The 25,464-nt window shown below is 36.8% G+C and overlaps 1 protein-coding gene across 2 annotated transcripts in view; it reads left to right on the forward strand.

Moving 5' to 3' along the window:
- Nucleotides 1–25,464, forward strand: part of LOC145993883 (synaptic vesicle glycoprotein 2C-like) — a 177,974-nt gene that overhangs the window by 144,995 nt on the left and 7,515 nt on the right. For both annotated transcript variants that reach the window (XM_083129758.1, XM_083129759.1), the window contains exons 3-8: nt 2,815–2,976; nt 4,051–4,213; nt 5,030–5,151; nt 13,659–13,897; nt 17,523–17,689; nt 19,579–19,859. In XM_083129758.1, the coding sequence (XP_082985884.1) occupies nt 2,815–2,976; nt 4,051–4,213; nt 5,030–5,151; nt 13,659–13,897; nt 17,523–17,689; nt 19,579–19,859 (1,134 nt within the window). The remainder of the gene's footprint in view (nt 1–2,814; nt 2,977–4,050; nt 4,214–5,029; nt 5,152–13,658; nt 13,898–17,522; nt 17,690–19,578; nt 19,860–25,464) is intronic.

The following is a 25,464-nucleotide window of genomic DNA, read 5'->3' on the forward strand; positions in this document are numbered from 1 at the left end:
TATCTCTTTCTTCCACGGACTTTTCCTCCTTCAACCATTCCCTCCAAGGCATCCCTTAACAGGCAGTTCCTTCTTAGACAGTGTCCTAACCAGTTTCTTTTCCTCTTCTTTATGGTCTCCAGTATAGATATTTTTTCACCAACTCTTTTAGTACGACTTCGTTTCTTACCTTGTCCGTTTCTTACCTTGTCCGTCCATTTTACACGCTCCATTTTTCACCATGTCCACATTTCAAAAGCTTAGAGTCGTTTCTCTTCATTTCTTCTCAACGTCCAGGTTTCTGCACCATATAGTGCTACACACCACACAAATCATTTCACTAATCTCTTCCTTAGACTATGAAAATTAAATACCTCAGGTCAGTAACAACCCCATACAGAGTCTGCATTACAAATTACAAAATTCAAGGTTTTACTTGCTATATAGCTCATACAAAATTGCTTGTTCTCTGGTAATAGTTCTTCAAATGTTATGTTGTTTTTATGAAAGGTTTATCAATTTCCAATGTCGTAATACAGTATGATGGTTCCAGTGATTTAAGTTTCCATATATGGTACATGTAATAATAAAGATTGGAGTGATAATATCGATGCATGATAAGATTACATTGAAGAATAAATAAATGATACGTAAAAAATTCAAACATTTTTTACAATACAAGACACTCTGAATTGAAGAAACATTATATTGAGGAAATTCTCAATTCAGACAATGTAGAAAAATACTCTCTACTCTCTATAGGAAATGAAATGATAAAATTTATGCCCACATAAATAATCAACTAAAAAAGACCCAAACGAAAGAGAGTGTAAGGGTTATGATGTAAATGAATCCTTTTACACAGGAGTGGTTTAAAACTTCATACTTTTCTTGGGTGAAAGCAGGGATACACAGGAAAGGTGTTAACTTCGCTCAATGATCCAGAACAGGCTTTTGTACACAATTTTTACTTATTCTTTTTAATCTCTGTATTGAGGCATTTCAAATCAAATCAACTTAAATAACATCCTATTCCTACATGCATGTTTTAACATTTCCCTAGCTTAATGAGGATTATACAAAATGATTTTTTAAACCTTTCTACTCTATATATTTAGGTTTACCATGATAATGATGGAAGAAAATAATAAATACCTGTTACTTGCCTTCGAACTTATTATCTTCATTTTTGTAGTGTCTTGTGCTGTTCTTGTTTTTAGAAAATGTATGCATTCAGTTCAGAGATGTAACACACAAGAAGAGCTCATTGCACATAACTGCACTGCAACTTGGTTTCCATTGATTCCCCAGATTTGTCGAGAATGTTATGTTTAGTTTTCATGCATGAGGTTGAGGCTTTCCCTTCTCTCAATTCACCTGTTCAAGTTCATTTTTTCAATCTTTGCAGAGATTGCCCCGACTCTCGAGCTTGCCTCTGCATCTTTCCCTTATATTTTCTTCAATCACAACTACTCATATATATTGTACATATGAAGAACCTTTACAATGTTGGTTAAGTCCTGCACTGTGGTCTTACGGCTAAGGTGGCATGCTTTGGTGTTCTAGGTATGGGACGTGTGCAGGTTCGAGTCTCCTGGGAGGAAGTGTAACAACTTTTCTCCTGAGATTTCAGCCTGTGTATGGGACTGGTGGCCACCCACCATTGTGAAGATATTGGGAAGCTATGAATGAGTAATGTAACCTGGTCATGGAAACTTACAACCCAAGTAACCAAAAGTGGTTAGTCAAACATTGAGCCAACCATACTCAAAATTGTTGGCGAAACGTAAGAACATACTGTTGGGCAATGGTAATTTTGGCTGTGGTTCCAACGTTGGCCCAACGTGTGGTTTTTATGTTGGGCCAATGTATGGTTTATGTTGGACCAACGTATGGTTTTATGTTGGATTAACATACTGAAAACTAAATAATGGACAGGTTTGTGTTCTGATATATACATAATTTATTGAGGCCAAATGTAAACAATAGTACAAATTATTTATGAAAATAAAAAAAATACACATCACTTTCTCAGCCACATGGTATCATTGTTTTCAAGGCACCATACCTTCAAGTGGTAGCACAAAATCTTTCTAAAGTTTACTTAGTTTTCCTCCATTCATGGATATAGTCTGCACGTAACATTTTTTAACCACTTTCACAAAATACCTGTAAGAATGTTCAAGAGAAAAAGAGAGATTGTTCTGTTACAGCTAAACAGACAAACAATAAGCTGGAAAATTTGAAGTTGATGGACTTCACATTTGCTTTTACTTGCATGCCTGCATTGCTGTTTCATTTCTATTATATGTAAATCAATGAATGAGGTATAATAAATATACAGAATTGTTGCGGTAAACCAGGTCAAACTTTCAGAATATTCCACTGCTTGCTGCAAAGTCATTTGCCACTCACCTACAACTTAGTTGTAAAATCCCCGTTTCATGTCCCCTGTCACTTATCTCTTGACACTTGCTCCTACTCACAGTGCCAGGGGTCTCAGGTTCGAATAGCAGCCTGAGCATGGATGCAAGTGCTGCTTCAATTTCATCATATCATCACTAATCCTCGTCTTTAGCCAAAAGTGGCAGACAAGCAGAAAAAAATAAACCAAGTCAATCAATCAAATTTTGGTGTAAACTCTTAGTGTTTCAATCTGTATTTTGCATTTTTGGTATTTAATGTTGCTTTTTCTGTCACTTATGGCTAATTGTGGGAAGTGACAATTACAATGGACTTTTGATCTTGGTGGCAAGGGCCTCAATCAAAAATATAGTAAGTTATACCTATGGCTACTTATGCTACTATTATTGAAAATAATTTTTCGCACTCCAGGCAATGGCAAATTCCATTATATATTACTGCTTGCATGTGGGATATCCTACGCTGCAGGAGTGCTGCAGCTGGTTGGTGTGTCCGTTCTGCTTCCTGCAGCAGGCTGCGACTTCAAGCTAACCTCGGCAGACAAGGGTTGGATGAGTGGAATTCCATTTGTGGGTAAGGCTTTATTTGCTTGCAGTGTGTGTGGTTTCACACATAGTTTGTTTGAATTACTGAAGGGGACATGGTGTGAATACATCAATATCATGCAAGTATGTAATAAGCAATGAGCACACGCTGCTCTATTTCAGACATTCATTTGTATATGTATCATAATCGACTCCATTATGTCTCTGGGCAATGGATGATATTCAATTTGATGTCATAACACACCATGCTCTGGGAAAAGTTTGGGCAAACAGATTCGTGTGCATTAAGGAAAGCTTATGAGAAGCCTTCTTACAGCAAGAAAATTGATTATATGTACACATTTCTCATATCATCATGATAATCATGCCTTGAATCACTTAAGAAAAGACCCCAAAGATTAACCAGTATGTTTACAATGCAGGACCTGATCTGTTTGCCTGAAATATGGTGATTTCATGCAATGAATTGTGGGGGAAGTTGTTTGCTGAATATCATCCATTTCATAGTTATGGACATAATATTTTAAAACTTGAAATTGCATATTGTTTAAGCTAATCATACAAAAGATTTGATTTCAGTTTACAAAGTTAGTAGTGACATGTATTTTACACAGCTCTATTTAGGAGATTTTGGCTGAAATTATATATATAGACAAAAATATACTGTTATGGATGTAACTCAGAAAATATAGGAGAACACATCTTCACTTAATAATAGTCATATTTTTTTGTGAAATGAACAAGTAAAAAGCTGGAAACACTATACATATTACTTTTATGAAGTAGTATTTGAAGCTAAATATAAAGTTATGTTTTTCTAACACATTATGTAGTTTGCTGCAATAATTCACTTCAGTATGTTGTATATCTCAAATTTGTCTTACATAATCTTACTGTAGTAAAATGAAGTTATTGCTCTTCTTCAATTATAACTCTATAAGTTAAAATTCTTATATAAATGCATGCTGTACTGTATAAATAAGATTATTTCTGCAAGTATGAATCTAAAATTTTAAATTATGTTATTTGCTTATAATTAATTATAAGAGTTTGTACAGATGAATCTTGCCATATCTGCTTTTTCCACTTGATCATTCCATAGGTATGATCCTTGGGACATGTACATGGGGTGTGTTGGCTGATGTGAAAGGAAGAAGGTGGACATTATTCATCTCTCACATTGTTGCTGTCTTTGGAACAATTGGTTCTGCACTTGGCCAGACATTCTGGCTTTTTCTTGGGTTCAGGTTCATAAGTGGATTTGGGTATGTACATTTAGGCACATTTATGTATGTAAAGTTTCGAAGAAAATTGACTAAATCTATACAAGTTACCTTCTATTTAAAATAAACTTATTCAAAATGAGTTGCAGTTAAATTTTAAAAAAAGGAAGTTATTAATTTTTGTAATCAGTATACGCTTATTTCTACTGTACACTATAGGACAGCCCAAAATTATTCTGCAACCTTAACTTACTATCAGTTTTCACTAATCGATCACCACAAGTGTGAGATCATCTAGGTTAAGTTAAAAATAATAATAAATAGATAATTTGAAGGTATGTATATTTTTCAAGTTTACACACCAAGAATAGAGATGTAAACTTTCAAAATGAGTTTTGTTACACATATTAGTTGTTTTATAATATTAGTGCTGAGCTAATACTGATGGTGGTATTGATAATGGAAAATATTCCATTACATTTCCAGAGTTCATTCATGTTCCAGAGTCCTCAATAATATCGTGCAACACTCTCTGTCTAAATATCCTTTAAATTATGCAAAATGCAAAACTTTGTTTATTTTTGCAACATTCTGGAGAGGGATCGATTTTGTGTATAGATGATTATCTCATGTGAAATTATGAATATTTTGAAGCAAAGCACTCAGTGTGCTACAATGCCAAGATTCCAGGTTTGAATCCCAACCTTGGCATGGGTGTTATTCCATTTTTATTTATCCACCTTCTGGCTCCTTTCCTTTCTTTTTCATCTTTTTCATATGTTCATATTCATTCATTCATTCATTCATTCATTCTGATACCACTTACGTAATATTTTCTGGTTTTCTTACATTTTACAGAATGATTGGTGCCATGTACTTGGTGTGGCCTTATTTGGCTGAGTTTCAACCCAATTCTAGGCGTGGAACTGTTTTGTCTACCTTAAGCATGTTTTGGAATCTTGGCAATATTTTAGTTCCAGGTAAGAGCACTGTGTATGTTATAACTTTTAAATCAATGGTGTGTATGTTTAAAGGTAGAATAGCATAGGAAATTAAATAATTTTCACGTAGTATGGATGGTGATTCGCTTCCATCTGGAAGATTTGAGGTGTTCACACACATACGAGGTGTGGCTAGAAAAAAACCGGACTGTTGCTACAAAATCTTTTATTCGTTAATTTGTACAATATGAACATTATCCCCTTCAAAGTACTCCCCTGCAATATCGATACACCGTTCCATACGAATCTTCCATTGCTGTAAACACTGCTGGAAATCATTTTCTGAAATCATATTCATGATCTCAGTCGCTTTTGTTTTCACAGATTCTATGGTCTTAAATCTGGTTCCATTCAGTGCTGATTTGACCTTTGGGAATAAAAAAGTCTCATGGAGCGAGATCCAGCAAATAGGGTGGATGTTTTAACACTGGGATCCCATATTTGGCCAATAAAGCCTTGACTGACAATGCCATGTGGGCAGGAGCATTGTCCTGATGAAGAATCCATGACTTGCTTTTCCACAAATCAGGTCATCGTCTTCTTACTCACCCACGAAGGGTCGTCAGCACCATAATGAAATAAAGTTGGTTGACAGTCTGACCTTCGGTTATACAATTCGAATCAATTCAGAGACATTTGAAAATGTTTGATTCCGTTTTTGACGTGCAAGACCGTCCAGGATGCTAGTCATCCACGACCACGTCTCATCCCTCTTTAAATATTTGAAACCAATCAAACACTTGAGTGCGTAATAATCACTCATCTCCGTACATTTCCTTCAACAAATCATAAGTTTCTGTGGCGGATTTTCAGTTTCATAAGAAATTCAGATTGATATGCGGTTCCACTTTCACACTTAATTTCTTTTTCAGACAGAGCACAGATGTACGGTTAACTTCGTCCACAAGCTAGAGAGGAACTAAGCGCCGCACACCCTGGGCAATCACACAGTCGATAGGCAAGATATCACGTTATACACTCATGCACGGCTTGACCTTGACGTGCTTGCCATTTGTCGACAGCAACATCAATCCAGTTTTTTTTCTAGCCACACCTCGTATGCCTTCCATCACTGGTTGTGTTTGATGTGAACACCAGCACTCTGGAATATTAATCTGACATCACAGTTTCCATTGGAGAAGGCTTCTTAATAGCTGTACAATGGGTATCTTATTCTACTCCTGCCATCCATAGGCTGGTACACTTCGCAACATCTTATTTCACCGCCCTGAAAGAATTCTAAGTCCCGAAATCGTAAACTTAGCAACATTGCACTTCAGCTCCAGGTGAGAGTAGCCAACTTTGAGTAGGTCCTTCCACTAGACAAAAAACGCTGCGGTGATAGGTTTTCATTTTAACACTTTCCATGAACTTAGAAACTATAAACCACTATTATAATACACAATCAAACAGAAATAATAAATTGGAAAAAGAACCTTGAAGGATATTTACGATTCTGTTTGCTCGACTTGAAATTTGGAGGGTTTGAAACACTGAACAGAGTTTTTCTCCACCTGGAGGAAATTGCCATCAAGTTTGTGCACAAAGAAGCAAATTTGTGAGGAGTTTATGCGACATTTTATTTACAATAGCTTGCATAATATCGAACAGTTCTCAAACATATATTTTACACGACTTGTCGAGAAAATGTGCTTGAAACACAGGAAGGTGGGAGTCTTCATAAACGTCAACATGTTTTTAAGGATATAACGTCATTAAATTAACGTAGAGCAGTTGGTTAGGTGCTGGTATCCATATTTTTCATCAAGTGTGAAAGGTCACGGGTTCAAATCCCACCCTCTCCTCTTTTTTTTTCTTTTTTTTTGTTTGTTGAACAGATACTGTTGATATTAGAATATTTAAAAAACAAATCCGATGCACACTTGAGGGACGTCCCTTCTGCACATACTTCCCCTTAGAAGTTGGAGATTTCCAGGATTTAAAGTTAAAACTTTTCTTTTTAGTTATTGTTCATATGTTGTGTTAAGACACACATCATGATTAATTCACAAATCACATATATGTATTCAGGATGAAAAATGTAATGTTATTTAAGTTATGTATTGTTTGTTCTTTACTGACACCTAAAATATTGATTATTTGATTTCGATATAATAAAAAAATATACACAGTTATGTTAAGTAGTGATGTAGTGCAGTACTGTAATGAAGGAGAGCGTTTAATGAGTTCAAATTGCTAAGATTGGTAATTTTATGTCCGTTCCTTTGTAATGACTGTTGTCAATCCCCTCACCACCATCTTACCATGCGTCTAAAACTAATAGTAAATAGCTAATTAACATAAATAAATTGTTATTGCGACGAAGGCAGACTCTATAAGAAACTACTAATAAGTATTTATATAGTGAGTGACAAACAAAAAATTCAAAACCTCATAATGATCGTTAATTCCTCACTGCTTTGTATCTAAAATGTTTGTCTTCTTTGAACAGAAAGTTAGAGTATCAGATATAACAAACTTTCCGCACTAACTTTGCAATATTCGAAACCACCATTACAGACTTAGCTCCATGTAACTTGATTCTGCGCATTCCACATGGCATGTGACTTCCTCCTATCATCGAAATAACTTTCTCTTACTATTTCCTTTCCTCTCGTGAAATACAGAGACCAATGTTAACTTCTTAGCACGGTGGATAAACTTTACACCCAACGATATACTCCTGAAAAAATCCTGCTTAGGTGGAGAATCGAACCTACGACCTCCCTCGTAAGAATCGAGCACGCTACCTCTTCTCCAGGTAGCTCATGTTAAAATCTGCTACCAGTTTGAAGAAACCAATTCACACATAATGTCATATCTATAATTTCCTCATGGCAATTTTCATGAGGAAACGAATTCAGATAAAATCGAGAAATGCTGAAAGGGAAAAATGATGAACATGTCTATTGGCATTTTGTCATATTTTGTAAATTGTGTAAAAATTCCGTGTTTTGAACAAGCAATCGTTTAGTTACGAATTATTTTGTTGTTTGTTTAAAGTTGGAACAGGAGAGCGAAACAGAGTCATTTGAACCAGACCCCGTTTGACAAGAAACTTCAGCTTTTTTCCAAAGACTGTATGAAAAGAGAGAGGAACGTATGAAATATAAAATATGTGTGAAATTAAAACAATGGAAACCTTGAAAGATAATACTAACGAATTTCAAACTATGAAAAACATATTTTCGTGGTGGAAAACTCAGTAATTTTCGAAATATGAACTTGATGTTTTTCTTTATTATGAAGTGGAGATATGGGACGATATGATCCCTCAGCAAGAAAATTTTAAGTAAGCTACCTCCAACTTTTTCAATGGTCATAATTACTAATTAGGGTCCGGAAGTTGATGAAAAATCAACTTTTTTTCTGACCCTTAAAAACAATGCTAAACCTGATATCATGTCCGTTTCCCTTCAGTTAGAGCCGGAAAACACTTTCTATTTTACATTTTTTTTTTTTTGCATATTTCGGCCTTTTTTGGCTTTTAGTTTATTTGTCAGTATTTTTAACAGTTTTTGTTGCATTTTTACTTATTTTTGAGAACAATAGGTTGCTGACCAAGGCAGTTTATTAAGATAAAAACACTTAACACATAACGTTTCAACCCTGTATCAGGGTCTTTCTCAGACGAAGAACTAAACTAAAATGAGAAAGACCCTGATACAGGGTTGAAACGTTATGTGTTAAGTGTTTTTATCTTAATAAACTGCCTTGGTCAGCAACCTATTGTTTTTAATATGGAAACAAGGCTTAATTATATTATTTTTGAGGTTTATTTTTCTCCTCCCCTGTTGTTTCGTGCATTTTAAATGCATTTACTAGTAAAACTTACATATTTAGATTTCTTGACATGGTCCTTTTAGCAAATTCACCATGAATCGAAAATACGGTCAATGGAAAAGCTTAATATTATTCTTATCTGAAATGTTTGGCAATGGATTAAAATACTTTGTGTGAGGATCTACTTTGAGGTTCCTTTTCTGGACACTATTATCGCTTTAATCTGTAGTTTTAAAGTAAAATTAGTCACAATATTAAATGCAATTACACTCTGGTATACGTGAAGCAGAACTGTATTTTCGGATGCTGGCGGACTACAGTATCATAGAAGGCCCACTCTGAAAGGAGATGTTGGTTGATTTGGTGTTTTAAGTTAACTTTATGCATAGTAAGGCTAATCGGGACTGGAACTACAGTTTAAAGTGGGATCCGAACAGAGTGCATAAAATAACATGAACCGTGTGGTGTAGGGGGCTCGTTTGCTTATGGAATGGAAGGTCATGGGTTCAAACCTACTTCTTTGCAAAATCTTTTTCGGGAAGTAAACGGCTTTGGCCGAGAATTTTTTTCTACATTTCTTGGATATTTCCGTTGATATTTATGCGATTTATGTCCAGCATTTCCGGATGCAGAAAGTTGACATGTAAGTTCTTAATATGTGTTAACTTATAACAGCTGAATGAAAGGAAAAGTATTTCCTAAAATCCTGCCAATCACTGAAAAATTAAAAACATTAGTAGAAGCATTACTTCAGGCATGCACAGTGGCGACGATTATGGAGTGTGGAGGGGCAGATGACCCAACACTATGCTAAACATTATCTACAAAGCGAAAGAAACTGTCCTTCCCCTCCCCCCACCTTGCCCCATCAGTTTTGAAACCCAATCGCCGCCACTGAGCATGCATCGCATAAATATTTTACAGTAATATCATATAATATTATATTACGTTATTAGAACACTTTGTACTCGGTAAATAAAAAGGAAAAAATTGTAAGGAAAGAGTGGGATTTGAACCTACGATGTTTCGATCTTGACGACAACAGTAAAAAAACGAAAGTGCTGTCATCTAAACAACTACTCCAGGAGATTGCTAACAGAAAGCTCAGTAAAACACATTAATCTCAGTTGAAGCAACATTGTGCCGGAGTTTCGAACCATTTTTCGCCAAGAACGAAGGAAAAGACACACTTTGCAGAATCATTTGGTGTTGTGCAAGGTATCTTTACTAAACATTTCACATAAAATCATCATAAATTTGCCTTCTTGCATTCAAATGTGACCGCAATTCTTTCCAGGATGATGAGAACCTGTTCATTGTTTCACAATGGACATACATTTTCCTATTTTCAAATTCAGAACGAAGAATCTTGAAATATTTTCAACATTCGTATTCCTACTTAACATTTTTTTGTCTACTCATATATTTGATTACTGCTTAATGTATCTTTACTTAATGGAATGTGAAAGAATGAAAAAAAATCACGAGCGTTTTCATTCAGGAAGAAGAAATGTTGCAAAGTTGGCTACTCTTAGTTGGCTCTGAAGTGCTATGCTGCCAAATTTACGAATTCCGGACTTTGAAATTTTTCAGGGCGGTCAAATAAGATGTTGCGAAGTGTACATACCTCATGTGAAGAAAGGTGGCGTTTCAGAAGTCCAAATGAGGGCCTCCCCGAAGCAGTAGTGTCGTCGCCTTGCAATCAAGGGGTCCAGGGTCCGATACCCGGTGGAGGCACAAGTTGTTCGGATCCCAGGATACCAAGTACCAGGATAAACGTAACAACAACAACAATAATAATAACAACAACAATAACAATGGCATTATTATTATGATGATGATCATCATCATCATTATTATTATCATTAAATTTTTACTAGTGGTAGTAGTATCAAAAACATTATTATCCTCGTAAATTATGCAAACAGGGGATAGAAGTTGGTACTAAAGCATTTGTTTGGAACAAACTAATTGAAATATTTTTTCAACACAGTTAATTTCACATTAGCTAATAATGGAAAACAAGCACACAAACTGTATTTTTGAATAGCAGAAAATGAATGATAAATTCATTCCGAAGATAATTATTTTTGTACGTATAACATGTATAACTTTCATATGTTTTACACATATGCAACATGGAGCGACATAAAATAAGAAAATACATATGCAACATGCTAACATTAATTGTGTATGTATTTAAAGTTGATTCGATACATATATACAACACACATTATTTAAACACATTACAGAAAAGAAGCATATTGCGAGCGAAGCGAGCAAAAAAAAAAATTAAACACAATTTTTGCAATTGAAATAATAGGGCACAAATAATTTCACTGGACGCAATGGCATTCTCTCTCTTATAACTTTTTTTCATTTAGATCCCTCTGCATCCATGCAGACTACCGCCGCCATCTAGCTATGTCTCTGAACCTGACAATACCGAGATAAGCAGGCTTCGCGACCGAAGCGAGCAAGAAAATTTTGCGAAATGTAATTTAATATAAGATTTGAAATCAAAGGGGGCAATTGCTCCTTTATGCACCCCCTGCAGGTGCCCTTGGTCATCAATGTTTGCCCCCCCTAGAATTGCCTTCAGTCAAAGGTTGGAGGGTGGGCAATGCATTGGCAATGCCCCCCTGTGGTTACAACACTGACTATTTCTGTGAAGCAACTAGAGTTAGACTGCAAAAGGCAAGTCTGGATTTAACTACAAATGAGACCAGTTAGGTATTAGACGAAAAGATAGTTGCTTGGTGCGATTTGTGATTTGGACAAACCTTGCTCCAAAATACTAAGTTGGCAACAGTAGTACATACAGCTGGGTTTCCCTTCCACATTGACTGTCACTGGAGAAGGGGAGTTATGTCGTCTGCTCACCACACAAACGTCAAACTGACCTGAGAAGAGTGTGCAAAGAAACAGATACAGATGAAGAATTGACAAGGGTCCACCACTAGTCATTGGATTTTCACGGTAACTGTTTCATGAGTGGTAGTTCTTTCTGGAGTGTGTGTGGCTAAATCACTGTGTGGATTGCAAATAAAAAACGAGATGAACAATAATCTAGATCAAATACTTTTTTCTCGGGGGGGGGGGGTGATAACGTCTAGCAGGCATAATTGTCATACTGATGGCTGATAACACTTTTGAAAAGTCACGCCACGCCACTTATTCAGACCATGTGGCTAATGTCTAGGACCACAGATTTCTGTAGGTCATGATGAAATAAATAGTGTCATTTTTTCACCGACATCACCATCTTATCTATTGGTTCTGTGTGTTTGGTTTTTGCAAATTATTCTGGTTTCAAGTACTTTCCTTTACAGTACTTTTTCTCATGCATAGATTATATTATGCTTGCCAACTGAATAACCCATAAATATCAAATGCTAACTCAGGCTGGTCCTAGGATTCCCTTCCTTTGTCTTTTTCAAGCTCATTGAACCTTTCTTCAAAACTTCACCCCGTTTCTCCTACATAGCTTTTTTCAAATGAGCCACACTCAATCTCGTACCCACCCTGAGTAATTATTTAAATCTTGGGCCTCCATATGCTTATGCTTGACAGATAAATTTCCTATATTGGGGAGTGGTTTGAACACAGCACTTATCCTGTAATTACGGAACTTTCTTCTAATTCTTCCCACACACAATCTGTTACATGGCACACTGGTATATTTCTTCCCTGTTCTATTAGTTTTTATATCCGGATCTGCTTTTTGCATTGGCTTCAATTTTCTTCTCAGCTTTCCATGCAATTTTCAATATCTTATCCTTCAAATATCCATTCCTTTCAGCCTTATCAATTATCCAAACCATCTTTTTATTATAATTTCTGAGTTATTGCATAATTTCTTAGCTCTCCAAATAAAATTAAACCATGAATTGTCTTTTAGTCTATCTTTGTGTGAAGGTTTCCTCACTTAATGGTTTATGAAACACTCCGGTCTCAACTTTGTTGTGTTATAAGCCACACCTAAGTAAAAATTCGTATTTTTATCTCTAATAATCAATTGTGGTTATGCGAACATTTAAGAAATTCATGAGACAGGCCCAAAGTTCAACAGTTAATCAATTTGTTACTGCATTTTAGACATTATTTTCTGTTACATTTAGACACACGCAGGGGATGCACTACATAGAAATTTAAGCAGAAAAAATGCAACTTTGACCAGAACGTGAACTTGGGTCTCCAATATTCATTCCACAACCAACATCATCAGTGTTCCAAATAATACAGTTGGTAGCTGAGTTAGAACAATGGCATGATATGCCAGAGAGACATATTTGAGTCGTGGTCGAGCCTGTATTTTTTTTTATCCAAATTTCTATGCATATCTTCCATTGTATTAACAGAATAATCTTAGATGTATGCGAGTTACTAGCTTTTTCCACGAAACTTTCTTGTAGAGGTTATATTAATTTTGGTTGCCTCTGCCATTATCACTGCTAACAGTGAAGCAATGAGTTCCCAAGCGGATGATGGCAGAGTCCACCGATATTAACATAACCTCTACTAGTAAATTTCATGGAAAAAGTAACTCGCTTACATCTAATTATCAAGCGCATCTATTATTCCCCAAACATGAAGAATGGTCTTGAGTAGAATTTACTGACGTTACTTGAATTCTTAAAGCATATGCAAACATATCAGTACCATTATTTTACTTCTGATTGTTTCTTCCTTCTCCCATGTAGCACTTGCCTGGTTGGTGATACCGCAACATATAGATTACATCACATCATTCTTTGCATTCAATTCATGGCGAGCATTCATACTCTTGTGGACAATCCCCACCATCATAGCAGTAATTCTGTTTATATGGTTGCCCGAGAGCCCTCGCTTCCTATTGGCTACAGGAAAACTAGATGATGCTCAGGATGTGATCACCAGAATGTACATTCTCAACACAGGAAGGAGCAAATGGACATCACCAGTAAGTCTTTAAAATGAATATTTGGTGGAAACTTGTTATTATTTGATATTTTACTTATTTTCTGTAATGGGATTAATGCTGGTTCTTTAAGTACTCCAAATATTTAATAAGTTTTGGAATGAATGGTGTTTCGTCCCCTTCAGACTGAGTAGTGTGGATGGTTTTGTTCTCCCCTTCCCACATCTCCAAAATCATATTGCCCTCACACTCTCACAGTATACAGTAAATGTGAAGCCCAATGCAAACTATATTCACAAGGCCTTCATACTTTGGAGATATAGACAACTTCCATTTCTCTTAAAATGATGCATTAAATACCAGCATAGCTATTAGTCTTTTATTACCATTACCACTAGAGTACTGCATTGGGCCACTTTCGCTCACTCAAACTCTATCAAATCTCCCACACTCGAGTGAGATTCGCTCGAATATATAGAACATCAAATATCATTTCAATGTGACAATAATCCTACAAATATGTGTGTAAAATTCGTGCTGGTAGTTTCAGCCCAAATCGTCTATTCATTTGCATATATTGCTATATATTGGTAAGATAGGTTAAATTACATTTTAACATGGAGATGATGTCTATGCAGGCGCGGTTGGCCCTATAGCGCACAGGATCAGTGAACCCCCAGTAATATACGATTATCACCTCGAGAATGAACAATGTCTTTAAATTTTCACATTATTTCGCTAAAAATTCTACACAATAAGTCATGTATTTGTGCCCGTAACACGGCGAACTCTCTTGCTGAGAAGAAGAAACCGCGAATCGGCCGCCCTGATACAGACCCTCAGTTGAACCCCCACAGGACAGCTCGTGCCATTGTGAAAGCTTCGTGCGGGAGCAGAAGCGCGAGGAGGGTATAGGACAAAATACATGGGAGATGAGATTTGCAGAACCTATGTTCAACCCAACGGTCATGCGCAGTTCGTTCTCTCGCAGAAGGCGCGGGACAAGGCTCCTTTCTCGCTGCTTCCTCCCTTCCAGTGTTGCTGCGTGCGGTTCAAGTTTGAAGCGCACACATTACATATTCAATCTTCTCTTGTATCATTTTTGCACCGAACTTCTTGGAATAAATGCAAGATTGTGTCAGAGATGGATGAGTGGAAACAAATAGAAGCTGGAATTAGATGCGATGAATTAAAATAAAGGAGATACATTACCAAAATACCTTGTGCATGCATTCAGAGGTTTTTCCTTAAAGGTGGAAACACTTCGGGTTCGCGAAAGAGAAAGAATGGCACGAAGACGTGACTCGCTGTCGCTCGGTGTCAAAGTCTCAAGTTTTTTAGTTTTTGAAGTGCTTGGATACTTGTTGGAAAGTATTAAGTGATGCTGCGAGTGAAACGAGGGATGGACTTTACCTAGGTTATGTCATTTGATGCAGTGTAGGCGTTGCTGTCCGCGCAGGTAAGAAATGACCGATAGAAATGCACATAATTAACGTAAACAAACTTCCTTGTCCACTGAAAAAAAGCGTGTGCTGGTCGACCAGCCCCAAATTTGAACAAACCTGTCGCGTATAAATGAAAGGGTCTCAGGTTCGATTTCTAGTATGCACATGCCATTAGTTGCCATTTCCCTTTAACAAATGTAGGACCAGTTCTGATTAGTCAGCATGGACGTCCGGAAGGGGAAAAGGGGGCCGCCCCCCCATGGAAATTGAATGTAAACCAAAAATTATATATTACACGCATATAATTTAATTTCAGTCACAGTAATTTTTGGTAATTATTATAAAAGCGTTGCAGTAACTTTAGACTGAAGGAGTGTTTTTTGCTCCTCGTGGGGAAAAAATATATTACTTGCCCCTACTTGAGGATGTCCATGATATTCCAACAAAACTCAACTTTTTTTCATAAAGGCACAATTTATTGTAGTTTCAGCCCTAAATTTATTTGCACACCCCTACAACAAAACCTTATACTCCCAGATAAAAAGAATTCTTGACAAAGCTTTTAAACCCTCCCCCCATCCTTTTGTTGGGCAAAGGAAGTATATTTTGCGGAAAGTGAATATATGTCACATCACTTCAGTGAACCCCCGGGTAAATAATGCACGAGCCGCGCCTGTGTCTATGTTCACTTTAGTTTCAATTTCACTGCATCTTTCACTTCACAAAGTATATTTGAAAGTCCACTACCACAGACAAATTATGGTTATACGTGAACTTCTGGGCTTCGACTGTATACCGATAGTTTGAATGTTCAAGCGTTATTCACTTGAGCGAAGAAACAGTCGATTCCATAAGCCATCTAGCGCCATCCGTGCAAACTATTAGACGATCGAGCAAAAAAGCCTCCATGCAGCACACTATTACCCACATTACCCCAACACACAGCATTTCACTATGAAACACCAACAAAATTTGACAATGTGTGTGTGTGGGGGGGGGGGGGCACCATTGAAACAAAGATTCACATCATAGTGCCTGTACACTCTTGACCAATAGTTTATGACAGGAAATCGTCAATGGCGCTATTTGTCAATTTCATTTGTGCCAGGCATTGCAATACAACAGAACCTTGATGTTACTTTGTTCAGGGGATGAAGGTGAAAAAAAATAAAATGTAAAATCAAGGAAAAGTTCATAAAATGTTGCGATGTTGGAGCCATCAAGACTGAATGTGTATTGCGAGAAAATGTAAGATCTAGGACCGTAAAATCAGGGTTCCACTGTAATAGCATAATATTTCAAAATAATGAAATATAAGTGGAAGTCTCTAAGTCTCCTTTCTTATAGTCTTATTACCATACTACAGTGTTGCATACTCTAAGCCCATGTCACTAGAACCAAACAACACATATTCATGAATATATGGCTTCATATCTGATACAAAATAAAAAAAATAAAAATCTACTAACATTTCTACACCACAATGTGAAATTAAATATATGTTGTTCAATCATTGAAAAGGCCTCCATCGTTCATTCTGTGCACAAGTAAGACAAATGGTTTGAATATGAACAGTTCACAACTCTTGTCTGGCATTTGCATTTGGAGGGCAAAAATAAATTGTTTTTCGCTTTTCAACTCACTTTTGCCCTGGAAGCATACAGAACGCAATATGGAAAAATGGCACAAAGAAGTAGGGTGCAAGCATAGGCCCAGGAATAAGCAAGTAGGGAATTGTATTCTCCTTGGGGAGAGTCAACACCATCACAAACAAAGCCTAAAACATTCTACGAAAAGGGTCTTCATATCTACAAATGGGCCTCCACTATGGTATAGTGGTAACATTGTCGCTTTGTAATCAAGGGGTCCAAGGTTCGATACCCGGTGGAGGGACGTGGCACAGTGGTTTGAATTCAACTTTAAACTGTAGATCCAGTCCCGATTAGCTTTTCTGTGCATAAAGTTGACTTAAAACAGCAATCAAACAAACAAACATTATCTACAGATTTTAAATCCTTTCATGAAACATGCAGGAAATGGCAAAGACTTTAAAATATTGTCCAAAAAATCTGCAGAAGCATCGCTTGCTCAGAGTTTCTTCAGTGCACTCCACTCAGTCACAAACACTAGTGGCTTGCAAAAACCCAACTGAAAGTTATAAGTGTCCATAACTGTATCAGCCAACAACATTGTAGTCACTTTATTTTATCTCTTCCTTACAGCTTCTGAAAGAAACCCTGTGTCATGAAAGATCCAAAGATGATTCAGAAGAAAGTGGCCTGGTGAGAGTGTTGAATGAATTACATGATACAATCGCTAAACTATTCATTCCCCCACTGCTGAAATACACATTAATTGTGATAGCTATGGAATTTTCAATTCTTGTTGGGTGAGTGAATTGCGAATATATTCTCTTTTCGATAGGAATTAATTTTATTCCTTCATCTGGATTCCCACTTACCTGAAAAAGTCAGGTTTCTTTTGTTATTCTTGCCAAAAATCTGTGTTCTTTTTTCAGTGTTATTATGAAAATTTGCCTTTTCATTTTATCACATGTTTTATCCAAATACCCTGGAAAATAGGCCTTAGGTGTGTTTTTAAACTCTACTGGTAAGTGCATAATTATTTATAATTTGGCTGTTATTTTACTTCGCTATTAACACTCTCACTTTTGGTGTGAGAGGTTCTGGGTTCGATTCACAGTGGGAGTCCTAAATTCTGCTGTGTTGATCCAGCATCATGAAGATAATTGGGGAGTTACTTGAAATTCTGATCTTGAAAATGAGAAAAAAGTGATGGTACTGGCCTGCCATGCCATGGAGTTAGAGAGGATGGAGTTAAGACCCTTGAAGTCAAACTTATTTCTGTTAAGGGTTTGTCCCTGTATTACATGATGGGTGCTATGCGATGGGCCCATTAATTTACAAATCAATCTATCAACTTGACACATTTACTGTAGTTACTGAATTATAAAGTAGGATCAAATTCAAATAATATAGATCTTTTCTTGCAATATAAGCTACAATACCTGCTACAGAGAGGTTTTTTGACTAAAAGTATACTGTGAAGAGAGAAGTTTCACAGAATGACTTGGATATGATTTGGCTTTACCTGGAACACATGGGTTGGTAAGGATGTCGAATCGACCCTTCTTAATAGAAATATGTATGATACATCGTTGGAAAGGGTATGAATCAAGGATTCCAGAAATGTAAAATTTAAGGTGAGGAAACAATTTGAAGTGGGAAAAAAGTAGTATTAATTGCCCCCCGATTCTGGGCTCCGCCCCCTACCAGTACCGCGGCCCTGCCTTTTTCTATAGAGTCCCTTTGAATAAAAACATGAAAAAATACGAATGAAAACATGATTTAAAAAAGTTTAATCCTACTGGAAATTCGCATATATATTCACGTTGAAAACCAAAGTTCGACCTGGCAATACTGTGTGTTTACAACATGGATTAGGTTCAAAGAAACCAGCTATGGCAAGTAATGTAGTAGTATTTTTTATATTATTTCATAGAAATGTAACTTCAAATTTAGAAATGCGCAGTGGCAATTCGAAGTGTTAAATATGTTAGCGCACAATATTTTTTTTTTTTAACTTTCAAACAGTAAAACACAAGGGTCGATTGTGCAGTCTAGCCCATGGGTTTCTGTTTGCAACTATATTTTCATCTTAATGTAGATTTTCATGATTTAAGTACTAATGTGAAACAATGATTTCCAGATTCATTATTTTCCTCATTCATCATCACAGGTTATCAACAGGCAAGAAAATGACAGTCAAAACTGTAATGCCTCGAGAGAGAATATGAAATTAAGATTACAAACAGAAGACTGTCAACTATGAGAAAATATGGTTGGCTTTTGTTACAAAGAATCGGGCATCTTTGATCTCATTCAACACAATAAGTAATTCATTGTACTGCTTTCTTCTTTCACATCCATATGTTGAATGATCAATTGATTTATTTTACTTCACTTTTCTGGCACTTTTGGCTAATTGCAAAGATGAGGATGACTGATGATATGTTGACATTGATGAAGGGACACTCACAAATAACATCCATGCCCAGGCTAAGATTTGAATCGTGAGACCACCCAGCCAAGGAGGCCAGCTCATTCCCATAGGGTGTGATGATATGGACAAGTATGAAATACCACTACATGAAATAGTGTTACAATGTGCTGTTTATATTAAATAGTGAATCAACATATATTTCCATACCAAATAATAAGGCAATTTCTTCTCACATAATTACTTTTAACATTGCAGGTACAACACACTTGATTTGTGGTTTCCTGAGCTGTTTGAAAGGTTCCAAGACTACCATCGCCTCAGGCCAAACCAGTCTGTGTCGATCTGTGATATTAGTGCATCTGTGATAGCCAAGATGGCCACTGCGAACAATGAGAATTCACCCAACATTCCACTGTGTTCTCATCCAATCGATCAACGAGTCTTTCTCAGTACTCTTATCGTATCCCTGTCCCCACTTCCAACAACTCTATGGACGATATGTTGCATGGACAAACTTGGCAGCAAGTTTTTTCTAAGTAAGTGCATAGAATAGTTCTGGTCTCAAATGTGTATTCTGCAGGATGTTTTTCAGAGAAAGGAACTGTAAGGTAGTCATGGTCAGGAGTAGAAAAATACAGGGTGCTCGGTCACCATGGCACCTGAATTTTTCAAATCCTGCTCTGAAAAAATATATTTTTTAATATTTCAAGTTCACTTATGGAAATTTCAATTACCTTTTTTTTTTAAAAAAAAAATTATGAATGAAATAAAGTTTTGGGTGCGTCGGCACTTAAGACAATTTTGCACCCTTCTATGTATACGGGGAAATATCCCCTTATCTAAAATTCTGACTGAAAAATTAAAATAAGGGGCGTAAAAAGATCCTTGGGAAAAATTAAAAGTGCAAGGTTGTAAAAAGACCTGCACAAAACAAGCACAACACTTTAAAAATTCAGAATTTATAAAAAGCTTCCTCACAGACAGTGGAAAAGACCAGCTCGTTGCAAAAATCTCAAAACCTTGGATAACACACTGTTGATATCACCCAACAGGGATGACAAACAGCTAGGAAGATTAAAAGTCTGTCTGAGGATAGCATTTAAATAATGAATACACATGAATACAACTTGTGTTTTTAAAGTTTGTGTGTTTGTAAATCAGAATAGTAAACATGCAATTATAAATTTTTGCACTGTTGCTAGCCAAATTTTAAATTGTGGAAATATGGTAGTTAACCAAATATTAGAATGTGTTGTATAATTATTCATGCTGTAAGCAGTTCTTTAGGAAGACCATTCGAGCACAAGAATTAATTACATTTAATCCACTCTTGCATTAATTAATAAATTAAATATTTTAAGATCATATTTCAAAATGTGTAGCTTTATGTTAGTTGGATTCATGGCTTGCCGAGACGGTATTTGATATATATAAAAAAACGAGCTGCTGCCTGAATTATTTTTACTTTTTACTGGCCCTGGTCATGGCAATAAGGGAGAAACTGCAGCAAGCTCGTGAACTAAACTGGACACTCATTTGTTCATGCCTCTTGCAGTCATGTTGCCATGTTTCTAACTTTTCTTCCCTTTCTTTGTTGTAAAAAAAAATTGACATAAATACAGGGTGTCCCACGAATGGCGCAACTGGGAATTAAGAGTGGCGTTACTTTGTAACCGAAACCTGTACATACGTAAGTCATACACCAAATGTTAGCCCTGTCCAAGTAGATATTTTTAAACATAGAAACAACAAATGGGGTGCAGTGTTGTTCATGCAGTGTTGCCAAATATAAGTGAAAGTGTAAATTTATTTTTCCAGAAAGCATGGAAAATTGCATGTCAAACATTCGTACAGAAATTTGGACGTCAATTTCCACCTTGGGTAGGTGGACTATTTCGCCATCTATAGTTCAGAGAAGAAAACCGATCGTTTTCGCGTATAGCCAATCCAGAAATGCCTCGTAAAGGCGTACCGGTCCAAATGGGTGTTTTAAAAAAATTATGAGGTACAGTGGCAACACTGTTGATATTTGAAGGCAAAAAAAGGTGTGTTTAGTGATGGTCTATGACATGGAAATACTGGAAACAGGAAAAAAAGAAAATGAAAATTATGGTGAAAAAAGTGTTACTTACCTACTCCTGGCAACCATGCAATGAGTGTAACAGGCAGTGTAGCTTTACAAAAGATGTTGAAAATGACAACCATTTTCCCTGAGGCATTCATCAACACGTTTTATCATGTTGGAAGCAACTTTATGCAAGGTTGATTGGTTTATATTGTTAATGGCTGTGCAAATGTTTATTTTAGATCATCAAGTGTTCTTGGGTTATTAATGTAAACTGTTTGTTTCAAATAACCAGTGACGTAGCGTTATAGTACGCCCGTAAGCCCGGCGTTCCCAGATTTAAAATTTCAAAAATGCTTAAATGCTGTGATTATAAAGTAAAACGTGACTAATTTCATATATGTTTGACCTTCATGGCATTATAATGGCTATTTTTTGCGATCCGCTTGCAACGCTCCACTCTCAACTCGTTCTAGCATCTCTTTTCAATGCCTTTCCCGGCCGGACGCCGAGCAGGTTCGACGTACAGGACACCTATATTCCTTGCTGCCTTTATGGAGTGAAAGCTTCCATTTCTACAGCACGCACGTAAATGGGCTCTCTTACGCCAGCGTACGAGAGGTCTACTGTGATTGGTTCATGTGACCCTTCCTGCCTTCTGAAGCAGACGACAGCGGCAGAATTCCTACCCGTTTCTTCGTTCTTCGCGCTCATGCAACTCGTGCTATGTGATGCTACAATACGCAATATTGACTGACGTAACTTTACCAATCTCAAATATACTGCTTCTTAATGGCCACTGCATTCTATAATTTATCGCACGAACAGCGATGTGTATTAGAAACTAAAAGATCAACACAGTTTTTGTCAAATAAGTTGGTGAAGTCCTCGTGATAGAAATTCAGCCTGTGGCTGCTCTACCACTTAACCCGCAAAACTATTATTTTCTTATTGTATTTTTTCGTTATTATCTAACTACTTAATATTGTGTGAATGGAAATGTTTAGCATTCATTTGAAAACTCTTAACATCGAATGGTCTCTGGAGAAAATTATTTTAAAATGTTTATCAGCATTCTCAAGATGTAATAAACAGTGGTCTCAATTACTAATCGGCACTGTTACGTCAGCAGAGTACGATATTTGGATCATCCACTCTGCTTTTCACAGTGCGCCAAGATGACAGAGGTCCCTGGTTCGAATCCCAGCGTGAGCACAGGTGTTCTTTGTCAGTGTCCCTTCATCAATATCATCACTCATATTCATATTCGCAATTAACCAAAAGTGGTAGAAAAGCGAAGTAAAATAAACCAAATCAATCAGTAGTTGGATCGCCCACAACAATGACGTCTACTGTTGTGCAGAGGTGCTTGTGATTCAGGTAGGTTTTTAATGAATTGCGTCATGCAGAAATATATAAAAAAAGGTATAGAACACCAGAGTTCAAAACATCTGTGGCATAGTGAGGCATCTAATTTTCTAGCTAAAACATGCAATGATGATGTTTTATTGAAAACCCAGCTTACTTCAGGCAAATAATACCTGTGGCGACTAATACCATAAGTAAATTATTAAGCAAGAAAGGGCAGACTCTCCCTTCGGACTTGGCGTTCCCACCTGAAATGTCCATGCTACGCCACTGCAAATAACCCCACAGAAAAAAAATCTGGAGACGTCAGATCCGGGGAGCGACTGGGCCATAAGTTTTTGCTTAAAATGTGATCGCCAAAAAACTCTGCCAACATGTCTAAAGTTTCATTAGACGTGTGACATGTTGTGTAGTCTTGTTGAAACCAACCATCACGTTCCAACAGAGAAATAAACTGTCATAAGGTCACGATAAACTATTCCATCAACTGTTGTGTTGAAAAAGAATGGGCCGATTATTTTTCTCCGCGAAATCGCGCACCACACACCGATATTTTGTGGATGAAGTGATTGTTCATGTAACAAATGGGAATTGTTACTTGACCAGTGTCGAGAATTTTGACTGTTGACATATCCATTTAAGTGGAAACATGCTTCATCCGTGAAAAAAACCTTATCCAAAATATTCACACCGTTGTCTCTAATAAAATTTCTAAACCACTGGCAGTATCTTACACGTGCACCTTTGTCTGCTTCCTTCAGTTCTTGCACAGCCTGTACCTTATATGCACGTAGGTGCAATTGTTTTAACGCTCGGTGAGTTGTTTTTGATACACCTGACTGTGCAGCAAGTTTACGAACAGATTTCCTGGGAGATTGTGATATTCTCTGCTCCACATCCTGCAGCACACCTTGTGTCAAAACTGGTGGTTGTCTGTGGTAGGGTTTGTCATTAACTGATCCTGTCTCACGAAATTTCGAAACAAGTCTATATATCGTCAAATTTTCTGGAACACTGTTATTCAGATATTTCTCGCGAAACAGTTTTTACACTAGCGTACGATTTTGAATAAAAATAATGTTCCACAATGAACACCCTCTCTTCCAAAGAGTACTTCATTTCACAGAACAATTCTAATCTTCCCCTACGAACAATGCGAAATGCACGGCTCAAACAGTTCTGAGTATACAACTAACTGATTATCAGTGGTCAGAAGTAGCGAGCTACTTGTAGCGTCGCTACTGTAGCTAGCTACAAAATTTGTAGCTGTAGCTGTAGCGACGCTACATTTTGAAAATTGTAGTTGTAGCGGTAGCAAAGCTACAAAATTCCTGTAGTTGTAGCGAAAATTTTGCTACAGCTACATTTTTTCTCAGCATTTTGAGGTGAATTTTGAATGTGGCAACAGCGTCAAAAAAAAAAAATCGACAATAACCCTTAAATTTGCAGGAGGTTCATAAAGACAGTCTATTACATGCAAATACAGATTATCTAGATTGTAGATTAAAGATATCTGCTTAATTTATTTAATTAGTATCTGAATAATTCAGATATCCAGATAACTAACTGACATATATGAATATATTCCTGCTAACAGCTACGTTTTTTTAGCTGCATCGCTATTTTGGGGAGAAACATGCCTCGTTTGCTGCACCACTGGAAAAAAGTCCCTCGTTTGCATCACCCCCTGAACAAATCCTGTGGATATTCATGGTGTAAGAGACACTAAAGTGTCATTAATTGCTGTGTAAGACACAACTTGCAGTGCAAAAACGAGCGATGGATTTTCCACTGCACTGACAAGGGAATAGTGCCAGCAATAAATGGCTCAGTACGTTAACAGCATTGATCATCGTCAGTATATAGGATCTCGCCAGCAAGAAATTATTGTTACAAGAATGATAGAGTTTCTGGAATTACAATTATTTTCGCGATAGTATTTGTTCACAAATTTTAAAATTACAATAAGTTTAGAACACTCAGGTTTACACGACAGTTTCCTCAATAATTTTATCATATTGCAGAAAGTATGTACGATTTATTGACTCCTGCAGAAACTACAATTTTCTTTAGTTAATATACATAGTTTTCAAATTTATGTATTTCTCCTACTTTTGCGTCCCTTTTCTGTAACTTTTGCTAATCATGACATCATCATTATCATCCTTTGCTGTTTCCTGCCTCTGGCTGGGTCGGCATAGAAGTCAAGCCTCTCCATTTCTTCCTGGTCTTCTACCACTCCTCTCTTTCCACGGTGTTCCAATCTTATCCTCTTCTCCTAACACTCTCCACTATCTGCTCTTTCCACCGACATCTTGGACTCCCCCTTGGCCTTATTCCCACTCCTTGTGCATTGTAAGCTCTTACTGGTAGTCTTTCTGCATCCATCCTCTTCATCTGTCGAACCATCTCATCTGTGCCTAATCTATTCTGTCCTGAAGCTTCACTACACCCACTGTCTGTCGGATCTCCTCATTCCTTATTCTATCCCTTCTAGTCTTCCCCAATATACTCCTTAAAAATTTTATCTCCACTGCCTGCATCTTTCTTTTATCTCTCTCTGTTATTGTCAAAGTCTGCTCCTTACGTAATTATTGGCACATAGTATGTGTTTCATAGGTACATCCCTGTTCCATATTAATCTTCGAACGCTTTGATATACTCCACCACCCATTTGTCCTCTTTTGTTTACCTCCTCATCTATTCTT

This window comes from Lepisma saccharinum, chromosome 10 (genome assembly GCF_977018435.1).
Source record: "Lepisma saccharinum chromosome 10, izLepSacc3.1, whole genome shotgun sequence".
In the NCBI taxonomy this organism is placed as follows: domain Eukaryota; kingdom Metazoa; phylum Arthropoda; class Insecta; order Zygentoma; family Lepismatidae; genus Lepisma; species Lepisma saccharinum.